Consider the following 20,673-nt stretch of genomic DNA (forward strand, 5'->3'; position numbering starts at 1 on the left):
CAAACTTTTGGAAACTGGCTGATGCGTGGGTATAAAAAATGGTATCTCGGTGTAGTTTACCTTTCATTTCTCTCATTATGAATGAAGTTAAAACTTTTTCTTTTTGTTTAATGTTCACTCACTGTAAAATGTCTTTTCATGTCTTTTGATCATTTTTCTACTATGTTCTTTGGTTTTTTTACTGCCTGTTGTCTGTGACATAGGTTGCAAATAGATCTTCCCAGCTAATCACTAATTTTTTTCTCTATTTCATTAGATTCTGTTTCATTTTATCTAACTTCTATTCTTTGGGGAAAAATTTAAAGTGCAAGGCCTTTCTTGCTTTACAGAACATTGTAGATCTGTAAAACTCACCAGGCAAAGCAGTATTATTAATCAATAGGGGAAAATCACAACTGTTTCATGACTTGAAATTTTTTGGTGTGAAAACGTTAAAAATTCTTACTATCAGTTACAAATATATACAGAAATGAAAAATAAAACTAATATGTATTAGTACCCTGTAACATTAGAAACATTGAGAATCAGAGTTTTGTTTCTTTGTTAAAATCTTACCAAGAATGGGCTTCCCTGGAGGTCCAATGGCTAAGACTTCCTAAGATTTCCACAACAGGGGGCACTGGTTTGATCCCTTAGATCTGGGAACTAAGAGATCCCATATGTCACATGACCTGGCCACAAAAACAGTCTTACCAAGAGGAGTCTGAACAGTGCTTGCCACCATCCTCTTGTTGGGTCATTTACAATACACAGCAAAAATCTTTTCTCTGCTTTAGTGAAATGTCATACTTCCCTCTCAGTTTGGGTCAGCTGCCAGAATTTTATTCTTTGCTTTTCAATGTCATGAAATACCTCCAAGAGTTCTCTAAGGTAACATATTTTGGTCAACATCACTTCCTCTGGGACATCTTTCTCTCTTTCGTCACAACTGTTTTTCTCTTTTAAGGTCAGGAAGTTAACCCTCTGTCTGGCTGCATGTTCCTCTCACATGTTCCCAGGGTCTGTTATTTCTTCTGTAAATCCACTTAGGTTCAAATCAAATTTTGCTCCCAGTATTACTTTTAGATTTTTTTTTCTTTTAGCTTTTTTTTTTTTAGCTAATTCCCTTTTTCAGTTATCAATTTCTGTAAACTGTCACAGGGGTTAATCCCTGAGAGACGAGAAGACAGTGGCTACCCACATTGCTGTCTTTCTATGAACTGAGCAACAGATGTGAAGTGACCGTTCACTGATTTGACTTTGAAAGAAAGAAGTGATAGGACAGGTCATTGATTATGATGAACATCAGTTATTTACATAGAAACTTTTGGACTGAAGCACTGGAGTTGCTGTTTCATGCCTCTACTCACAGTTAATGTACTATGGTAACTGGAATTCAAATCCTGTTGTTGTACTGGTGTGATTCGCTAAACTCTAGTAACTTATATTTGTGCGTATCAGAACCATGAAAGCAGGAGCTTTCAGCATAGAAAAATACAAAGAATAGCATAACTAGTATCTGCGTACGCATCTGTGAGTTTTGACAGTTAACATTCTGCTATAAATGTTTTAAGTGTTTTTCATAAAGGAAATTGATCATTACAAATAAAGTTAAACTTCTCCTTTGTCCGAACTCCCATCCTATTTCCTTTCATAACCTCTCAACCCACATTAGTGTCATAAATTTAAAGACTATCCTTATTGGAAAAGACCCTGATGCTGGGAAAGGTCGAAGGCAAAAGGAGAAGGGGGTGGCAGAGGGTGAGATGGTTAGATAGCATCACCAACTCAAGGGACATGAATTTGAGCAACCTCTGAGAGATAGTAGAGGACAGAGGAGCCTGGCATGCTGCAGTCATAGGGTCGCAAAGAGTCAGACATGACTTACAGACTGAACAACAATATCCTTTATTTTCTCTCTTTTCGAAAGTTCTGTCTACACATATATAGAGCTTAAGAAATATGCAGTATGGGGTTTGCTCTTTACTTTGCATCATAATTTGTTTTTTGTTTATCACACTTTCTTTTGCTTCTTATATTTTTATTTCCTTCTTGAATTAATAAATATTTTTGTCTCTCCTTTCTCCCTACTATTTTGAAATTTTTGTTTCTGTTTCCTTCTGTTTCTTTTGAATAAGTGAAATAACTTGTGTTTAAAAAACAGACTCATATATAGGTGGATATTAAAGTGGCCTGCCCTTGTTTAGAATTCTGGTAATTTCCCCAGATCTCTCCATAGCAGCAAGCAGAGATGCCCATGTTTGGTCATATTTCTGTAACTATCTTTCTGATATGTTTGACAGTGGTTGTGCTCTGTTTGTCTTCCAGATTTATTCAAGAGATAGAGCACGCCCTGGGACTTGGTCCTGCCAAACAGTGTCCTCTTCGAGAGTTTCTCACCGTGTACATCAAAAATATCTTCCTCAATCAGGTCTTGGCTGAGATCAACAAGGAGATTGAAGGAGTCACGAAAACATCTGACCCCCTGAAGATCCTGGCTAATGCAGATACCATGAAAGTGCTGGGGGTGCAGCGGCCTCTCCTCCAGGTAATCACATTCTTTGAACTTATTCTTTCTATCAGCAGTTTTCATTGACTTGGCAAGAGTTACAAATTGAAAAGAGAAGAAGAATTACCATCTGCTTCCATGTTCATCAGGGACAAAATAAGAGGAAATAAATTAAATGGGCACTAGGGAAATTAACGACTAATGTAGAGATAATGGAAACTCCTGAAGATCTTTAAGAGAAAATGGTTAGTTTTGAGTATGGGAGATGGTGAGCCTCATTAACATGCAGGCAACTCCTCATTATTGGCCTGAAATTTGTCCTTGAATAGAATTCTCTTTCCAGTGGTGAGTGCATGCTGAAGTAGAAGGATTTACAGGGAGGAAGTGACTCTGCCTAACCTCAATGACCAACAGCAAACCCGCAGTTCCATTTGAATGCTGATTTGGCTAGCTCACAGTGAATCTGAACCACATTGCAAATGAGCTTTTGAAGGTCAAATCATTTGTTAATTCAAGTGATGATCATCTTAATATGAAAATGTTACTTTCCCTATTTTAAGCAATGATTTCTGGGCAACAGAAGTAAAACAAGTTGTTAGATATTCAGATTAATCAATGAGATATTTATTTTACATGCTTTAAGCTAGTGACTTGGAGGTAAATATAAAACCAAAAGAAAATTTGTATTAATATGAATTTCAATTATGAGTATACATTAATTATTGTTATCAGTTCAGTTCAGTCACTCAGTCATGTCCGACTCTTTGCAACCCCATGAACCACAGCATACCAGGCCTCCCTGTCCATCACCAACTCCCGGATCCCCCCAAACCCATGTCCATCAAGTCGATGATGCCATCCAACCATCTCATCCTCTGTCGTCCCCTTCTCCTTCTGCCCCCAATCCCTCTCAGCATCAGGGTCTTTTCCAATGAGTCAACTCTTCGCATCAGGAGGCCAAAGTATTGGAGTTTCAGCTTCAACATCAGTCCTTCCAATGAACACCCAACACTGATCTCCTTTAGGATGAACTGGTTGGATCTCCTTGCCATCCAAGGGACTCTCAAGAGTCTTCTCCATCCCCCAGTTCAAAAGCATCAATTCTTCGGCGCTCAGCTTTCTTTATGGTTCAACTCTCACATTCATAATGGCTACTGGAAAAACCATAGCCTTCAGTAGACGGACCTTTGTGAACAAAGTAATGTCTCTGCTTTTTAATATGCCGTCTAGGTTGTTCATAACTTTCCTTCCAAGGAGTAAACGTCTTTTAATTTCATGGCTGCAATCACCATCTGCAGTGATTTTGGAGCCCAGAAAAATAAAGTCAGCCACTGTTTCCCGATTTATTTGCCATGAAGTGATGGGACCGGATGCTATGATATTAGTTTTCTGAATGTTGAGCTTTAAGCCAACTTCTTCACTCTCATCTTTCACTTTCATCAAGAGACTTTTTAATTCCTCTTCACTTTCTGCCATAAGGGTGGTGTCATTTGCATAACTGAGGTTATTAACATTTCTCCCGGCAATCTTGATTCCAGCTTGTGCTTCTTCCAGCCCAGCGTTTCTCATGATGTACTCTGCATGTAAGTTAAACAAGCAGGGTGACAATATACAGCCTTGATGTACTCCTTTCCCTGTTTGGAGCCAGTCCGTTGTTCCATGTCCAATTCTAACTATTGCTTCCTGACCTGCATACAAGTTTCTCAAGAGGCAGGTCACGTGGTCTGGTATTCCCATCTCTTTGAGAATTTTCCACAGTTTATTGAGATCCACACAGTCAAAGGCTTTGGCATAGTCAATAAAGCAGAAATAGATGTTTTTCTGGAACTCTCTTGCTTTTTTGATGATCCATCAGATGTTGGCAATTTGATCTCTGGTTCCTCTGCCTTTTCTAAATCCAGGTTGGACATCTGGAAGTTCACGGTTCACGTATTGCTGAAGCCTGGCTTGGAGAGTTTTAAACATTACTTTACTAGCATATGAGATGAGTGCATGAGATGAGATGAGTGGCATTGCTTTTCTTTGGGACTGGAATGAAAACTGACCTTGTCTAGTCCTGTGGCCACTGCTGAGTTTTCCAAATTTGCTGGCATATTGAGTGCAGCACTTTCACAGTGCCCTCTTTCAGGATTTGAAATAGCTCAACTGGAATTCCATCACCTCCACTAGCTTTGTTCTTGGTGATGCTTCCTAAGGCCCACTTGACTTCACATGATGTCTGGCTCTAGGTGAGTGATCACACCATCATGATTATCTGGGTCATGAAGATCTTTTTTGTAAAGTTCTTCTGTGTATTCTTGCCACCTCTTCTTAATATCTTCTGCTTCTGTTAGGTCCCTACCATTTCTGTCCTTTATTGAGCCCATCTTTGCATGAAATGTTCCCGTGGTATCTCTAATTTTCTTGAAGAGATCTCTAGTCTTTCCCATTCTATTTTTTTCCTCTATTTCTTTGCATTGATCACTGAGGGAGGCTTTCTTATGTCTCCTTGCTATTCTTTGGAACTCTGCATTCAAATGGGTATATTTTTCTTTTTCTCCTTTGCTTTTCGCTTCGTGTCTATCACAGCTATTTGTAAGGCCTCCTCAGACAGCCATTTTGCTTTTTTGCATTTCTTTTTCTTGGGGATCGTCTTGATTCCTGTCTCCTGTACAATGTCACAAACCTCCATGCATAGTTCATCAGGCACTCTTGTCTATCAGATTGAGTCCCTTAAGTCTATTTCTCACTTCCACTGTATAGTCATAAGGGATTTGATTTAGGTCCTATCTGAATGGTCTAGTGGTTTTCTCCACTTTCTTTAATTGCAGTCTGAATTTGGCAATAAGGAGTTCATGATCTGAGCCCCAGTCAGCTCCTGGTCTTGTTTTTGCTGACTGTATAGAGCTTCTCCATCTTTGGCTGCAAAGAATGTAATCAGTCTGAATTCACTGTCAACCATCTGGTGATGTCCATGTGTAGAGTCTTCTCTTGCATTGTTGGAAGAGGGTGTTTGCTTTCAACAGTGCGGCGTTCTCTTGGCAGAACTCTATTAACCTTTGCCCTGCTTCATTCTGTACCCCAAGGCTAAATTTGCCTGTTACTCCAGGTGTTTCTTGAGTTCCTATTTTTGCATTCCAGTCCCCTGTAATAAAAAGGGCATCTTTCTTGGGTGTTAATTCTAGAAGGTCTTGTAGGTCTTCATAGAACTGTTCAACTTCAGCTTCTTCGGCCTTACTGGTTGGGACATAGACTTGAATTACCGTGATATTGAATGGTTTGCCTTGGAAACGAACAGAAATCATTCTGTCGTTTTTGAGATTGCATCCAAGTACTGCATTTCAGACTCTTTTGTTGACCATGATGGCTACTCCCTTTCTTCTAAGGGATTCCTGGCACAGTAGGAGATATAATGGTCATCTGAGTTAAATTCACCCATTCCAGTCCATCTTAGTTCACTGATTCCTAGAATGTCAATGTTCACTCTTCTCATCTCCTATTTGACCACTTCCAATTTGCCTTGATTCATGGACCTAACATTCCAGGTTCCTATGCAGTATTGCTCTTTACAGCATTGAATCTTGTTTTTATCACCAGCCCCATTCACAACTGGGTGTTGTTTTTGCTTTGGCTCCATCCCTTCATTCTTTCTGGAGTTATTTCTCCACTGATCTCCAGTAGCATATTGGGCACTTTGAGAACCCCATGAACAGTATGAAAAGACAAAAAGATAGGACACTGAAAAATGAACTCCCCAGGTCAGTAGGTGCCCAATATACTACTGGAGATCCGTGGAGAAATAACTCCAGAAAGAATGAAGGAATGGAGCCAAAGCAATTATTGTTATTTTGTATATTAATTGGATCTTTGCCATGTTTTTTCATTTAAGAGACTGATGGGCATAATAGGACATTTTTGCATATGTTGCATGATATGAGGATTTGTCAAAATGTGGAAGACTTGAGCTTTCAAAGAGAAATTGGATAAATGGGATAGTTGCTTTAGTTGCCTTTTTTAATGCTTTTACATATGTCATCCTTGATTCTTCCTTCTTTGTACACTAGAATGAGTAAAAGTGCTGGCCCTCTCGTAGGGAAATGTCCTAGTGTGAGCATTCTCTTTTTTTATGAGCAAAGTCTTCTGTGGTCTTGAGAACATAGACGAGAGGCATTCAGTTCTCCCAGGACTAGAGTAATAGAAACACATCTAGGAAGATGTTCATTTGGATTGTCTGAGTCTGCGTTCCTAGTGAAGGATCTGTCCTGAGTGTGGGATGAAGAACAAGGAGAAGAGCAAAGACATGTGCTCACTTACCCTTCTGCTGGCTCATTCTTCTATGGCTCTTTGCACGGCCGGCCTCTTCTCTTGGTACCAGTTCACATGTCACTTCCACATGGGAGCTTTTCCTGACTTATCTGCCTAAGTAGGTTCCCTTCCTCGGTTATTTTTCATCTTCTTTCCTCCACCTTCTCAATCTATTCTCAACACTGGAGCCAAATTTTATGGATGCGTCACCCAAACTCCTATGCCAGGTGGCGTATCATCAGGTTCTGCCAATAGGAAGCACTAGCAGGAAGTTGGAGGGTAAAAGGAAAAAGAGAGATTGGGCTCTTATCTCCTTCCTCTCCGTTTTGGATCAGAGTTCTGACCTTGGGTGCCTCCCTCCATAACGAGAGGTCCTGCCAGATAACATTTTCCCCATGGAAATGCTCTCACTGGACTATGACAACACCATTTCCTCTCCTTGGTCCTTGATGAGAGCTTTCTGCTGTCTCTGGCAGCCTCAACATCCCTTGATGCTTCTTTCAATGCTGCCTATACCTCTGTAAGTTATCTCTTCATTAGTATTTCTTCTGTTAATCATCTGAACGGAATTCTGTTTTTCTTTTAGGATTGTGAATAGATTTCCCTAGTAAGTCACTGTTTTTAGGTTTTAATTTTTTCCTTTCTTAGCACAATTGTCATAGTTGTTTATTTTCTAGCTTGTTGATGGTGGGGGACAGGGAGGCTTGACGTGCTGCAGTCCATAGTGTCCCAAAGAATTGGACACGGCTGTGTGACCAAACAACAACAGCAACAGGCTTGTTGATTTCCTATCTTTTCTCACTAGAAATTAAGTTCCAAAAGCATAGTGCACTATCAGGCAGGAGGAATGTGCCAGGAGTTTGTTGGATGAATGTGTATGTGGGTGGTGGGTGGATAGATGGTCACAGTGAATAGGTTTTGAGTGTCTTAACTGGAGAGTCAGAGTGGGAAGATGAGAAATAGAGAGTGACAAAAACTTGTTTACTTTGATGTTATGTCTGACCGTATCATTAATTTCTTCTCCATTAGAAAACCTCTCAGTATGTATATCCCTCAAGTATCATGCCATATGCTGTACAGAGCAACTTTAATATACTTAGTGTGACGAATTTAAAAGAAACTGCACTACAGGGTGAATCTGGGAGCTAAAGATACTGGCTCATTAGACAGGATAATTTTCAACTTGAGTAACAAAGACACGTTAAAACTCCTAACTAGTTGACTACAGTCTGGGCCATGTCAGGGTCACACACCGCTGGCTACACGGAGTCTCTGGGCCGTCTACCAGCGTGCTTGTCAAGCCACTCCTAACCTCATCACCAGCCATTTGTACGTGTTACTACACCTCTTGTTCTTCAAGTCAATGACTCCATTCTGAGGCTACATTAAGAACTCCAGCCTTACCTCTTCTTTCTTTGACCTTGTCCAGATGTGATAGCTACATGTAAGTGAATAAATCTTAAAAGCCATTCAAGCTATTCATCTCCAAATACACTTACAGAGCCCAGATACCTGCTTTCTTATTTGGTTATTTTGTTCTCCCTTTCTTCCTCCGAGTTTTATTTTTGACAATGAAAATGAGTTAGACCACATCCATAAATTGGTTTAATATTCTCAGAGTTAGCTTAAAAAAAACACATGAGGAGGAGGTTATTTTCCTTTCTCATCTTGAGAAAGTCTCTGGCTTTCTGATGATTGTAGATTGTTTTCTAACAATCTCTCTCGTGCTCAAATTTCAGTGTTTCTTAAATGTGTTTCAGTGTCACTTTAATATTTTTTTATTCCCAGCTAATTATAGGTAGCTAATATAAAGAAAAATAATTGAGAAGTAATTCACAGTAATTGTAGCTGAGAATCCAAAGCAGTTGTGAAGAAGAGAGCTTGGAGAAATAGCTGTATGTGTGAAAGATGCAGGAGGGCTAAGTATTGAATTCTGTGTCCTTCAAAGCCATTCCCCCTGCTCACTGTTATTTGGTTACAGACTGGAAAGGATCGTGCCTTTCCCTGGAGGCAGCACCCACTGTCATAAAGCATCAGCCCGATGGGGTTCTCCGGGGACAGTGGACAGACAGCTGTCTCAGTGCTGCTTCCGTTTATTTCATGATGTGCAGACACAGAGAACCCCAGGGCACTCGGTCCTTTCCTCTCTGAAATGGCATTTGGTCAGGGTAGACAATCAGTTACAAGGGGGCATTTATTTGGGCCGTAATGTGCTCATACATTGACTTCCCAGTTGACTCAGTAGTAAGGCCTCTGCCTGCCAGTGCAGGAGACTCAGGAGACATGGGTTCGATCCCTGGGTGGGGAAGATCCCCTGGAGGAGGAAATGGCAACCCACTCCAGTATTCTTGCCTCGAAAATCCTGTGGACAGAGGAACCTGGCAGGATACAGTGCATGGGGTCACAAGGAGTTGGACACAGCTGAGCACACACACATGCTCATGTGCTTTTGCATTGATAACTTTACTTTCTAGGCACATAGGAAGGAAGAAAGGAAGAAATTACAAGCACCATTTTATATGTGAAATAACTGCATCGATGCTGGCCGCTGATACAGCAGCATTGTACTAGAAGTAACAGTAGAAGCAGTAATGATAGCAGTCATAATAGTAAATAGTAATAATGGTGACAACTCACACTTTAATAGCATTTACTATGAGCCAGACACTATCGAGTGCTTTATGTGTATTGACTTGTAAATGTTTTATATGCATTGACAACAGCTTTGTGAAGATGGCATTTCTTATTGTGGGGAGGAAACTGAGAAACAGTGAAATTAAATAATTTGCCCAAAGTCATTTAGCCAGCATCACTAAAACTGTAATTCAAACCCAGGTGACCTAACCCTGGAACCCGTGGGTTCTAACTTAGTTTTACTCGGTGTAAGAGAATGCTTGCATGTGAGCTGTTCTTTTTTTTTTTTTTCCTTTGCATGTATGCTCAGTCCTGTCTGACTCTTTCTGACTCTTTGTGACTTCATGGACTATAGCCAGCCAGTCTCCTGTCCATGGAATTTTCCAGACAAGAATACTGGAGAGGGTTGCCATTTCCTACTCCAGAGGATCTTTCTGGACCGGGGATCGAACCCATGTCTCTGAATTATAGGTAGATTCTTTACCACTGGGCCACCCAGGAAGCCAAGCTATTTGTTAGCAGTCTGCTATAAGATGGGCAGAATTTGAGACTTTTTTTTTTTTTTTTAAGCAATTTGACATTGTCTCTTGAACCTAATAGTAAAAGATTGGAACTTGTGTTTTTATCCCTGAGTTTTTCAACTTTCCTTTTTTCTAGTAATTAATTGTTATTTATAAAAGTATCTATCTGTAGCAGACAGGGAGGACAGGGGGAGAGTTTGGAACCAGATTCTCATTGTAGTCAGAGATGCACTACTCTAAATCCATGTATTGCCTACAGGGAAGTAAAAGTGTAAAGCCAACCATCTTCCTTACCTCAGTTGTCTAAGCCTTTTTCCAATGGATGGACTAGCTTGGATATTTGTTGCAGATGGTTCTCTCCTTGATCCACAGCTCCTACAGCCTTGGCTGCTGTAGAGAAGACATTATTGAATAAATGGCTGAGCGAATAAAAATGAATGAGCTCATGATGGCTTCGTTAATACATGGGTGTGTGTGTGTGCGTGTGTATGCAGGTTTTGCCCCCACAGTATAAGTTTCCTCGTCTTGAGTTTAACATGCATTCAGTTCAGTTCAGTTGCTCAGTTGTGTCTGACTCTTTGCAACCCCATGGACCGCAGCACACCAGGCCTCCCTATCCATCACCAACTCCTGGAGTTTACCCACACTCATGTCCATTGAGTCGGTGATGCCATCCAACCATCTTGTCCTCTGTCGTCCCCTTCTCTTTCTGCCCTCAATCTTTCCCAGCATCATGACAATGTTTAAATTAAAACATAACAGATCTTATACCTCTAATGCTGTTAGATGGAGGCAGGTGAACTATGCTTCATGCTCTTACCATCTGAGAGTCCTCTGTTACCATCACTTTTTCTGCAGAGTGGCCTCCATCCATTGCAAGGCAAAGCATGCTAACTCAAGTGAAAGAAATCCATTAAGAGAAATTCCTCATTTCTCTTGACTCAGATCTTCTGGCATTCCAGACATACAGCTATGGAAACAGTTGATTGTTTAAAGTGGATACCCCTTCATGCCTTATATATCGCAGCAATCAACCAACTGTTCACTCATCAGACATGAGGAAGCATTCTCTCTGTTCCCTAACTTTTCCTTGGTTTGGGGATGTAATTTGATTTATTCGTCTTTAGTGGCTCCACCCAGAAAAGGGGAGAGGAGACTAATGCTTAGGTTTTTCTCCCTTAACTATCACACAGCTGAATGGACATGTTTCTGTATGAACAAAAGATACAGGTAAAGGTCCTCCCCCCAACCCCCGCCGGTGGAATACCTGGTATCCTTGTTACTTAGAGAGGGACCTGTGGACAAGAACATCTGAGTCAGAATCTGCATGTATACGGCATCCCCAGGTGTTTTGTGCGTATATTCGATTTTGAAAAGCACTGTCTTGAATGAGCATGGCTTCCCTAGTGGCTCAGTGGTGAAGAATACGCCTTCCACTGTAGGAGATGAGGGTTTGATCCCTGGTCAGGAAGATCCCCTGGAGTAGGAAATGGCAACCCACTCCAGTATTCTTGCCTGGAGAATCCCATGGTTAGAGGAGTCTGGTGGGCTACAGTCCATAGGGTCGCACAGAGTCGGGCACAGCTGAGTGACTGAGCACACACATACTCCTTGTACAAGAGCAACGTGAAGTATGGTCCATGGACGGGTGCATCATATCACCTGCTGCTGCTGCTGCTAAGTCGCTTCAGTTGTGTCCAGCTCTGTGCGACCCCAATTTCACCTGAGCTTATGAGAAATGCAGATTCCTCAGCCTCAACCATGCTCAAGAGTGGAGCTCAGGAATCTCTGGTCTGACCAGCCCTCTCAATGATTAACAGAGGTGAAAGTTTTAGAAGCATTGTCTTACATAATACCAGCATTTCCAGCTGGAGGGTAGGCAATGGGGCTCTAATGCTGCGGGCTTCTAGCACTGCGGCAAACAACAGTAGTTACTTCAAAAAAATGATTCAGCTTTGTTTCATACAGACGCCAAATTTGTAAAAACAATATTTGCAGTGGCAGCAAAAGCTGCTTCCTAGTCTAGCACATTGCTGAATGTTGCAAAGTTCTTTCCAGACACAGGCTGAGTGTACGTTTCCTGGCTCATGTTGAGCAATGTGAGACAAGGACAGCTTTCCTAATGTCGAGGCTTACATTCCCACATTCACTGGAGGAAAAAACCATAAACTGTGCAAGTGAAAAAGTTGAAGCAATCTTCAAACATACAAAGCACATTTTCATTTTCCTCATTGCCCCAGTGTGTGTCAGAGCTCTTCTGAGAAGTGAGATGGTTAGAGGCAGCCTGCAAACCGTACATTCTCCTCTCTTCCTCATCCTTCTGAGCTCCCCACTGCTCCCTGAGGGTTGTGTGGGGCTCAGTAACAATTCTCATTAGAATCACCCAAGAGCTTTCTGAGCACACCCAGGGAGTTGGTTCAGTTGATCAGGGGTAAGATACCATCCCAGAGATACGGTTCAGTAGATCAGGGGTGAGGTCTGGGCATCCAGGTGTTATGAGCTGTCCACATGATTCCAACATATATAGACAGCATTAGCATCACTTGTCGCTGGCCTGCATCTTTCTACTCCATGGAATCAATTACTGCTATGAGAGTAAGTACAAAAGAGTTATAAATAAGGGATTTGTTCTTTCAGTCAGTTTTGTAACAAAGGATCTGTTGGATACTTTGAATCAAGCTTGATATATAAGACTTGGGATCAGATACAAATAGATTTAAATCCCAGATGTTTCAGTGGATACTTTTGTGATAAGGACCAAGTTGCTCGCCTCTCCATACCTATCCCCTGCTCTATAAAATAAGAATAATAAAATATGTGTCCTAGGAACACAGACATCATTTCTAAGGTTTGGATGGAATAATGGTTGTAAAACATACCTCCTTCCTTTTCCATGTCACAGATGCCTGGACTTCAGCCTTGACTACTCTGATGCCTGCTACCTGCCCACAGCTTAACTCTCAACTTCATAGCCTTTTGACTTCTACTAACCATGCCTCACCACTCGTGTTGTTTCTTTGTAGATTTCAACCTGCATCTCCTCTCATCACTAACTTGCTGTTTACTCACTCCTGTTCTCTGTACTCCCTCACCCAGCTAGTAACTCGTGTTTCTTGCTTCCATTACCTTAGAGTGACAGCAGGAGATGGTGTTGTTTCACTTCGTTCCTCTTTTTCCTGGATTTGCCCACTGATCATTTGTTAGCAGCGGAAACAGCATGCAATATTTATGATCATTAAAGCTAGTATGTTCGTTTCCCAGGGCACATATAACAAATTACCACAAACTTGGTGGTTTAAAAAATAGAAATTGATGGACTCACAGTTCTGGAGGCTAGAGGCCACATCCCTTCAAAGGCTCTAAAGGAGGACCCTTCCTTGCTTCTTCCGTCTTCTAGTGGTCCTGGCCTTTTTTGGCTTTGGGGAGCATAATTCTGATCCCTGCTTCCATCTTAACATGATCTTCTTCCAGATTCTCCATTTTTCCTTTTCTGTCTCTTCTCAGGACACTGTCATTGAATTTCAGGCACACCTTAATCCAACCATGACCTCACCTCAACCCTTACCATATTTATATCCTCAAAGACCTTATTTGCGACTAAGGTCACATTCTGAGGTTGCCTGTGGAATGTTGGGAGGACACTATTCAACTCACCCCAGCTAATAACTGTTAGCAGTCTATATAGAATACAACATATTCAGCTTGCTATATTTTCCTAGAAAACACTCTGGCAGGAAGCAGTATAGAAGTAATGTTGTTAAGGCAATAGACCCAGAATGGTCTAAATTCTAGATGTCAGCAAGCTTCCAAATGAAAGTTTTTGGTGGGCTGAGTGATTGCTGGAGCTCTAGTTAAGCTTTATTGAATGTTAGTAGACACAGCTGCTTACAGTATAATGATTTGCCAGAGATAATTACACTGATGCCCAAGCCTATTATCTCCCCGGCTAAGTCAAGGTGCTGCCAGTAACCTCTTGTTGGTTTCCCAGGGAAGTGTGGCCAGCAGAAGTAACATATTGTTTTCATCATATCAAATTATGTTAATGTGAATATTGTTAGATTTGAGTGGTGTTTGCATTACAGCCAGTTGTTGCCACTCTGCTCGGTGATACAGAATAGATTTAGTTTTTATTAGCCTAAATAGATTAGTCCCATTTAAGGTCTGCTGGAAGTCATCATGGAAATCATTAAGTGGAAAAGAGAGCTGATCAATTTTTTTTTTTTCTCCCCTGTAAACTTGGAGAGGTGGTGCTAATGGTCTCACTGTGCTAAAAATAAGTCTCAGAACCAAGATGCCTTGAGGCCTAATTTGATTCTTCAGTGTTTACCTAAACCTAAAGAAATACTGACTTAAATAGTAACTTTGAATTTTCCTTTGATAAAGGTAAAATAAAAGTAAAATACAACACTCACCAGCATTATTATTTAGGCCCTTCGTGATGCATGAAGGCCTCAAGTAACCAACCGCTAGTGGCTGCTTCAGGTTTTATCTGGGAAGATGGGCTACAAGATTCCTTTGTTCCTTTTGATTGTTCAGATTGTCACTGTGGCTTTCAACTCTCCCCTGTCCACTTCAGAGACAGCTGAGCAAATTAAATCTTTCAATACTGATGTGGACTTTGGGTGTGTCTTCAGATTTTATTATCAAGTTGTGTTATTTTTGTATGATTAATTTTGTTACTAGTTTAAAGCATCTTATTTGTTGTAGAATTTTTGGTGTGATTCTTCATAGCTATTCAGGAAAATAACTCACGTAAATTGCACCATGCATGGTAGGAAAAGTATTTAAAATGGGGATCTGGTCTCCCTGTCAGTCCAGTGACCTTAGACAAACCCAAGCCACTTATCTTTCCTCAGCTGCATGTTTCTCTGTGAGAATGATACTGGCTTAAACCACCTCATAAGATTAAGGTGAGGAGTACAGCGAGATCATGTATTCGGCAGGGCTTTCTGAACTGCTCTACGTATTGAGTTGTCTCATAATTGTTATTATTGGTCCACACACCTACATGATCATTCAGAAAATCCATTAGCATTAAGGAAAATGATGCTAAGAAAACACCTACAGAAATGAAAAATACTTCCTATTAAATGAGAGGCTTCACTAAGTTTTACCAATAGTTTGTTTTATAAATGATTGGACAACCAATATAAGAACCTGGTATTCCCCCTCCCCAGAGTTTATCATGAAAATATTTGAAATATCTAAAAAGACTGAGAAAAAGAAAGAAGGAAAACCACCCACAGCTCACTATCCAGATTTTACAGTTAGCACTTTTCTGAATTTGTTCCATAGCATAACCAAACCTGGTAAGTTTGAATTCTTTTTCAGTCATCCTAGAAATGAATTCCCAGTCATTCCTAAGCACTTCACCATGGTGTTGTTCACAGGTTTTTAATATCTTACTTAGAAAATCTGAACATAAAAAGAAATATATTAAGTGAGAAAGTAGTTGCTTTGTGTTAAGTGTTCAATTTCTAAAAGTATCCATCCAGATGTTTCCTTAAAATAGTATCATGGAATAGGAACTTGACCAACCCATGCTTGTTGTTAATCTATTACTTACAGATTGCCTTTATTGAGTGATACTACTGGGGAATTTGCCCTTAACTACTGATGAAAAAGGCTGTGAAGTGAGCAGATGAGAGATGATTTTTATATACATGCGGAATAGGCACATCATATGATCAATTTTTTATAAATATCTTTATAGTCTTATCTCTGGATGAAGAGGAAATAGGACCTTGTTGTCCATTTGGCTGGTTTTCATAGAAAGTCCCCAGTTAATTAGATGGGAGAAAGGGGTGTGTGTGTGTGTGTAAATACACATATATTTAAACTAACTTCTATACAGTATAGCCAGTGAGGCATTTGGAGAAAACCAAGAGGGGCTAGAAATAAGGAAATCATTTTTTCTTTTGTCTGCAGAAAATCATCTGCAGCCAACCCAATGCATTGTATAAAAATCATTAATGATATGAAGTTTTTATTTTTTGAAGTCTGTTACAAATCCAGCTGTTTTCTCCAGCATTCCATCAATTCTCAGAATGTATTTGGGACAGATTTTAATTTAGATGCAACTTTCCCAGAATTCATTTATTGTATCTGGGTTATGAGGTCAGTGTATAACACAGAGGCTGAGAAGGGCTTATCCACAGGGCTGGAGAAGTCATGAGAGGCTGCTGAATGAGAAGGTAATTACAGTCAATGACACTTGTTCACCAGCTTTGCTTGGTACTAAGAAAGTTGCTTGAGCACTAGGCTGTTTCAGAATGATATCAGTATAGAGTTAAGCCCTGGGTTTTAAAGGAGGATTCTGAATTTACTTTCTAAGTAAAGGCAGGCCCACTGATGGCCATCTTGGTTTTCACCTAGTCTGTGCTATGTAACAGGGCTTATTTGGGGTAAGTATTTTGAGACATTTGATTGGCTGCTGTCTGTCTTGATCTTGCCTTGGCCCACTCCTTGGTGGATAAGCAGGAGAGAAGGTAATGACTAATGACAGATCTGCTGACAGGGACTGAACTGCATTAACACTCTGTCGCTCAGATCTCTAGAGAGCTGTCTTTGCCCGAAATAGATTTGACTTTACTTGCTAACAAAGGCATCTTCAGATATATTTTTCTTCCTTAAACACTGGAGAAGAAGAACAACATCCCATCAAGAGATAGCAAGAAGGAAGAAGACTGGCTTGACAGCCCAAGCAGATGATCGTTATAGTTCTTGTGAGCAGCAGGATTGCTGACCTGGTAAGATGACTGGTGGAAGCCGGATGAGCATAGACAGAGAACTGCTGTTCTTGGGGAATCTTTGAGGTCCTTATCCCAAGTCATTTTTGCCCTGTCTGGATAGTGCAGCTCTGGCTTAGAGATGTTCTAGTGAGCCAAGGAAGAGGAAGAAGACTGCCTCAGCTTGAAAGTTAAACGGCCCTTTAAGATAACTGTTCAAGTAAAGTAGATGTTTTTCTTCATGCTTTTCAAGGATCCTGTCCTGCTCACAACCTGGCATGTGCTTTTGCTTAGCTTAGACACCCTGAGATGGGCTGGTGAAAATCTGACACATCAAATTAAACAAGAGTGACACAACACAGCTGATTGATTTCCACTGGTGAAATTCTAATAAAACTAAATGATTACTCACTACACACCTCCTTTGTGCTATCACTGGACAAGGAGATGAGGATATGCAAAAGAAATTTAAAGCCTGTCTCCCACTTCTCAGGGGCTTCCAGTTTAGTTGGGGAATCAGAATTCCTCATGCCTATAAATGTGAGCAGCAGAAGACCATGGGTACCTGAACACTGAAGGTGATGGTTCAGAAGATTTGCAGTTTAAGAGAAAGATGGGAACAATGACCCTATATGCGAGACAGCAAAAGAGACACAGATGTAAAGAACAGGCTTTTGGACTCTGTGGGAGAAGGCAAGGGTGGGATGACATGAGAGAATTGCATTGAAACATGTATATTATCACATGTGAAATAGATCGCTAGTCCAGGTTCGATGCATGAGACAGGGTGCTCAGGGCTGGTGCACTGGGATGACCCTGAGGGATGGGATGGGGAGGGAGGTGGGAGAGGGGATCAGGCTGGGGAACACATGTACACCCATGGCTCATTCATGTCAATGTATGGCAAAAACCACTACAATATTGTAATTAGTCTCCAATTAAAATAAATAAGTTAATTTAAAAAATAAAAAGGAGTGGTGGACTCAGCTGAGGGCTGGAGAATTCTAGAAGCTTTAAACAAGAGGTGGATCCTGAACTGGACACTGTAGGATATGTAGAAATAGAGAAGGGGAAGTGTTACGTGAGCCAAATGATACATGTGAAGACATCAAAGGGGTTGTTCACAAACTGGTGGGATTAGTCTAGGTGAGTGAAGGAATGGAGAGTGAGGAGTAAGGTTCTCAGGGCACAGAACTCCCGTGGAGGTCTTAAACTTTGGCGGAACTATTTCCTTTCTAACAGAGCCTGGAAGGGTGTACTTTAACGGGTGCTCTCTTAAGGGAGAGTGGGCTTGGGCAGTTCACAGGTGGGATTAGAAGGCACCCAGTGCCTAGGAATTCACTTGGTCTGCTGGGCAGAGACATTTCAAACTCGGGGAACACATAATGGGAATTTAGTTCTATGTGTCCCAAAGATATGTAATTCTCTTTGGAGGTTTTACTTGATAAGAGCTGTGCCCCAGAAAACCATCTTGTTTAACCAATGTGATAAGCTGACAGTGTAGTTTTTCTCTCTGATTATTATGTACTCTGTGTAATCAATACACTGGTACCATGTGAGTGTAATTTCCTCTTTTATTTTATCTCAATGCACTGTGTTATAAATAGTTAAAAACAAAGCAAAAAGATGAGAGACAAAGAGCATGGGGTCAGAAGGGCCAGCCAAGATGGGAATCCAGTAATCCAACCCAGAGAGTAAGATGGTTTCCAATGAGTGTTTCTCTCTTAGACAGAAGCTTTAGGTAGTAACCTCACAGCTGCCTGAGGTTTGGTGAACCCCAACCTTTTGCTCGGATTCAAAGTCATTCTTTTGATTGATTGTCGTGATTGGCCAAACACCCCAGATGGGTTTACTTTCTGGGATGAGTATTGTGCTCGTTAATCGTCATCAGGTTTTTCTCGCCGAGCCCTCAGCCGGAAGCCACTGGATAGTGTCCTGTCCTTTATCACCTCTGTCCACAGGAGCAGCCGCTTGGCTGCAGCATGTTCATATTTGTTTAAAGATTAAGCTGTACATTTCTCCCTTATTACCTTTTTTAGACACACAGGAGCTCTGTCAGTTAAAGCCCTGCTTTGGGGAAAAGGCAACACGCAGCTAACTCATTAACAGGTTATCTATGTCATTATGTCCTTTTTGGATTGTACATATTGGAAATCGTCTTTTGAGGAGAAAAAAAGAATCCATCTAGGCTTCTAGTTTCCCTTTCTTTTTCTTCCTCATTTTTATCTGCCTTTTTTCCCTCCATAGTTATAGCTATTCCCATGATGGATGGTCATATCTTTGGAGTCCAGAATACCCTGAGTATTCACTTGCAAATAGCTACAAAGTCAAGTTCAGATAACTGCACTTCAATGAGAGCTATTCTGTACTCTCCTCATCGGACCCACACTACTTCTCCTTGCCCCATTGCAACCACAGGAGCTTAATTGCTTCTTCCTTTTTATTCCACAAAGCATTTTTTAATTTGTTCTCCCCTTGGTCCTTCCAAGGTCAAGGCTGCCTATCCGGTGCTTGCAGAAGTGCTCTGATGACCTTGCTTGCTGTGTTTGCCCGTAGCTTCCAAGGCTGGGTCCAGAATGAGCAGCTTGCCTGAGTGAGAGATGGCTAGTTGGTATGTGAATTTCTTACCTCTTGGGCAAAACATATCTGTCCTTCCATCCTTTCAAAGTTTTGCTTTGGAGCCAAAAGAAATCTCTGACTCGTAGCAGGCTCTCATTTGGTGAATGAGTAAAATAGAAATTGCCAAAATAGAAATTGCCTTGAACAATTATGTTCAAGGGTGGCCTCCGGCTTACAGTTAGGTAAAAGGTGTATAGAAGCAAACCTATGTTGTTTGCCAAGGAAAGGAGATTTAAATTTTATGGTTCTTTAAATAAACATTTTATTTTAGAAAGGTCCGAGATTTATAGAGAAGTGGCAAAGATGGCGTACTTCCCATACACCCCACACTCAGTTGCCCCCTCTTATTAGTATCTTATATTCATATGGTGAGTTGGTTTCAATTAATGAACCAATATTGATACACTCCTGTTAATTAAAATCCACACTTTATTCAAATTGCCTTGTCTTTCACCTGATGTCGTCTGTTCCCAGATCTCATCCAAGATTCCACATTATGTTTAGTTCTGTCTCTTTAGGCTCTTCCCAGATATGACAGTTTCTCAGACTTTCTTTTTTTAAATGGCCTTGACAGCAGGTTAGGTATGTTGCAGAATGTCCTGCAACATGATTAGTCTGATGTTTTTCTCATGATTTGACGAGGGGTGTGTGTTTTCAGGGGGAAGACCACAGAGGTAAAGCATCTTTCTCATCATGTCACATCAAATATATATACTATCAGCTTGATTCATCACTGTCAATGTTAACCTTGCTCTCGTGGCTGAGGCTCAGATTTCTCCATTAGAAAGTTCCCCCACCCCTTTCCATAGTTTACTTTCTAGAAGGAATTCATTATGCACAGCAGACACACTCAAGGAGTAAGGAAGAAAAAAAGTGAGGATTTATGCTCCACTTCCGTGAAAGTAAAGTTATCTGCATAAATGATTGGGAAGGCTTCTGCCTGAAAGATGTGTCCCTTCTCTCCCATTTTTGTGTTTATTCAATCATTTATGTCAGTGTAAACTCATGGATTTTTATTGCATACAGTGGGTTAAAATCCAATACTGTCTTTGTTTTCTGTTTTAAGTTCCAGTTTTGGCCATTGGAAGCTCCTCTATCATCACCCTTGTGATTTTTTTTTTAATTAGGCACTTATTTTCTGGCACCCCAAGATGCTACCAGCTCCATCTTTGTATTTCTTGCCCCAGTCCTAGAATCAGCCATTTTTCCCAGAAGCCCCAGTTCCTGTTATTAGAGAAAATAGATTTGCCAACCAAAATCTGGGGATTTGATATGATTAGTTTTACTTGGGTGTCATTATGTCTGTCCTCTCAGTCTACAGAGAAAGGAAATATATGTGTATGCTAACCTGTGTATATATTCATATCTCTGTATATTTCTGTATGTGGCCCCTTTACTT

General features: G+C 40.8%; 1 protein-coding gene across 2 annotated transcripts in view; it reads left to right on the forward strand.

The window, feature by feature from the left end:
• EXOC4 (exocyst complex component 4) overlaps window positions 1-20,673 on the forward strand; it is a 799,876-nt gene that overhangs the window by 548,919 nt on the left and 230,284 nt on the right. For both annotated transcript variants that reach the window (XM_065939451.1, XM_065939452.1), the window contains exon 11: window positions 2,308-2,527. In XM_065939451.1, coding sequence (XP_065795523.1) covers window positions 2,308-2,527 — 220 coding nt within the window. The remainder of the gene's footprint in view (window positions 1-2,307; window positions 2,528-20,673) is intronic.

Source organism: Muntiacus reevesi, chromosome 6, assembly GCF_963930625.1.
Source record: "Muntiacus reevesi chromosome 6, mMunRee1.1, whole genome shotgun sequence".
Classification (NCBI taxonomy): Eukaryota; Metazoa; Chordata; class Mammalia; order Artiodactyla; family Cervidae; genus Muntiacus; species Muntiacus reevesi.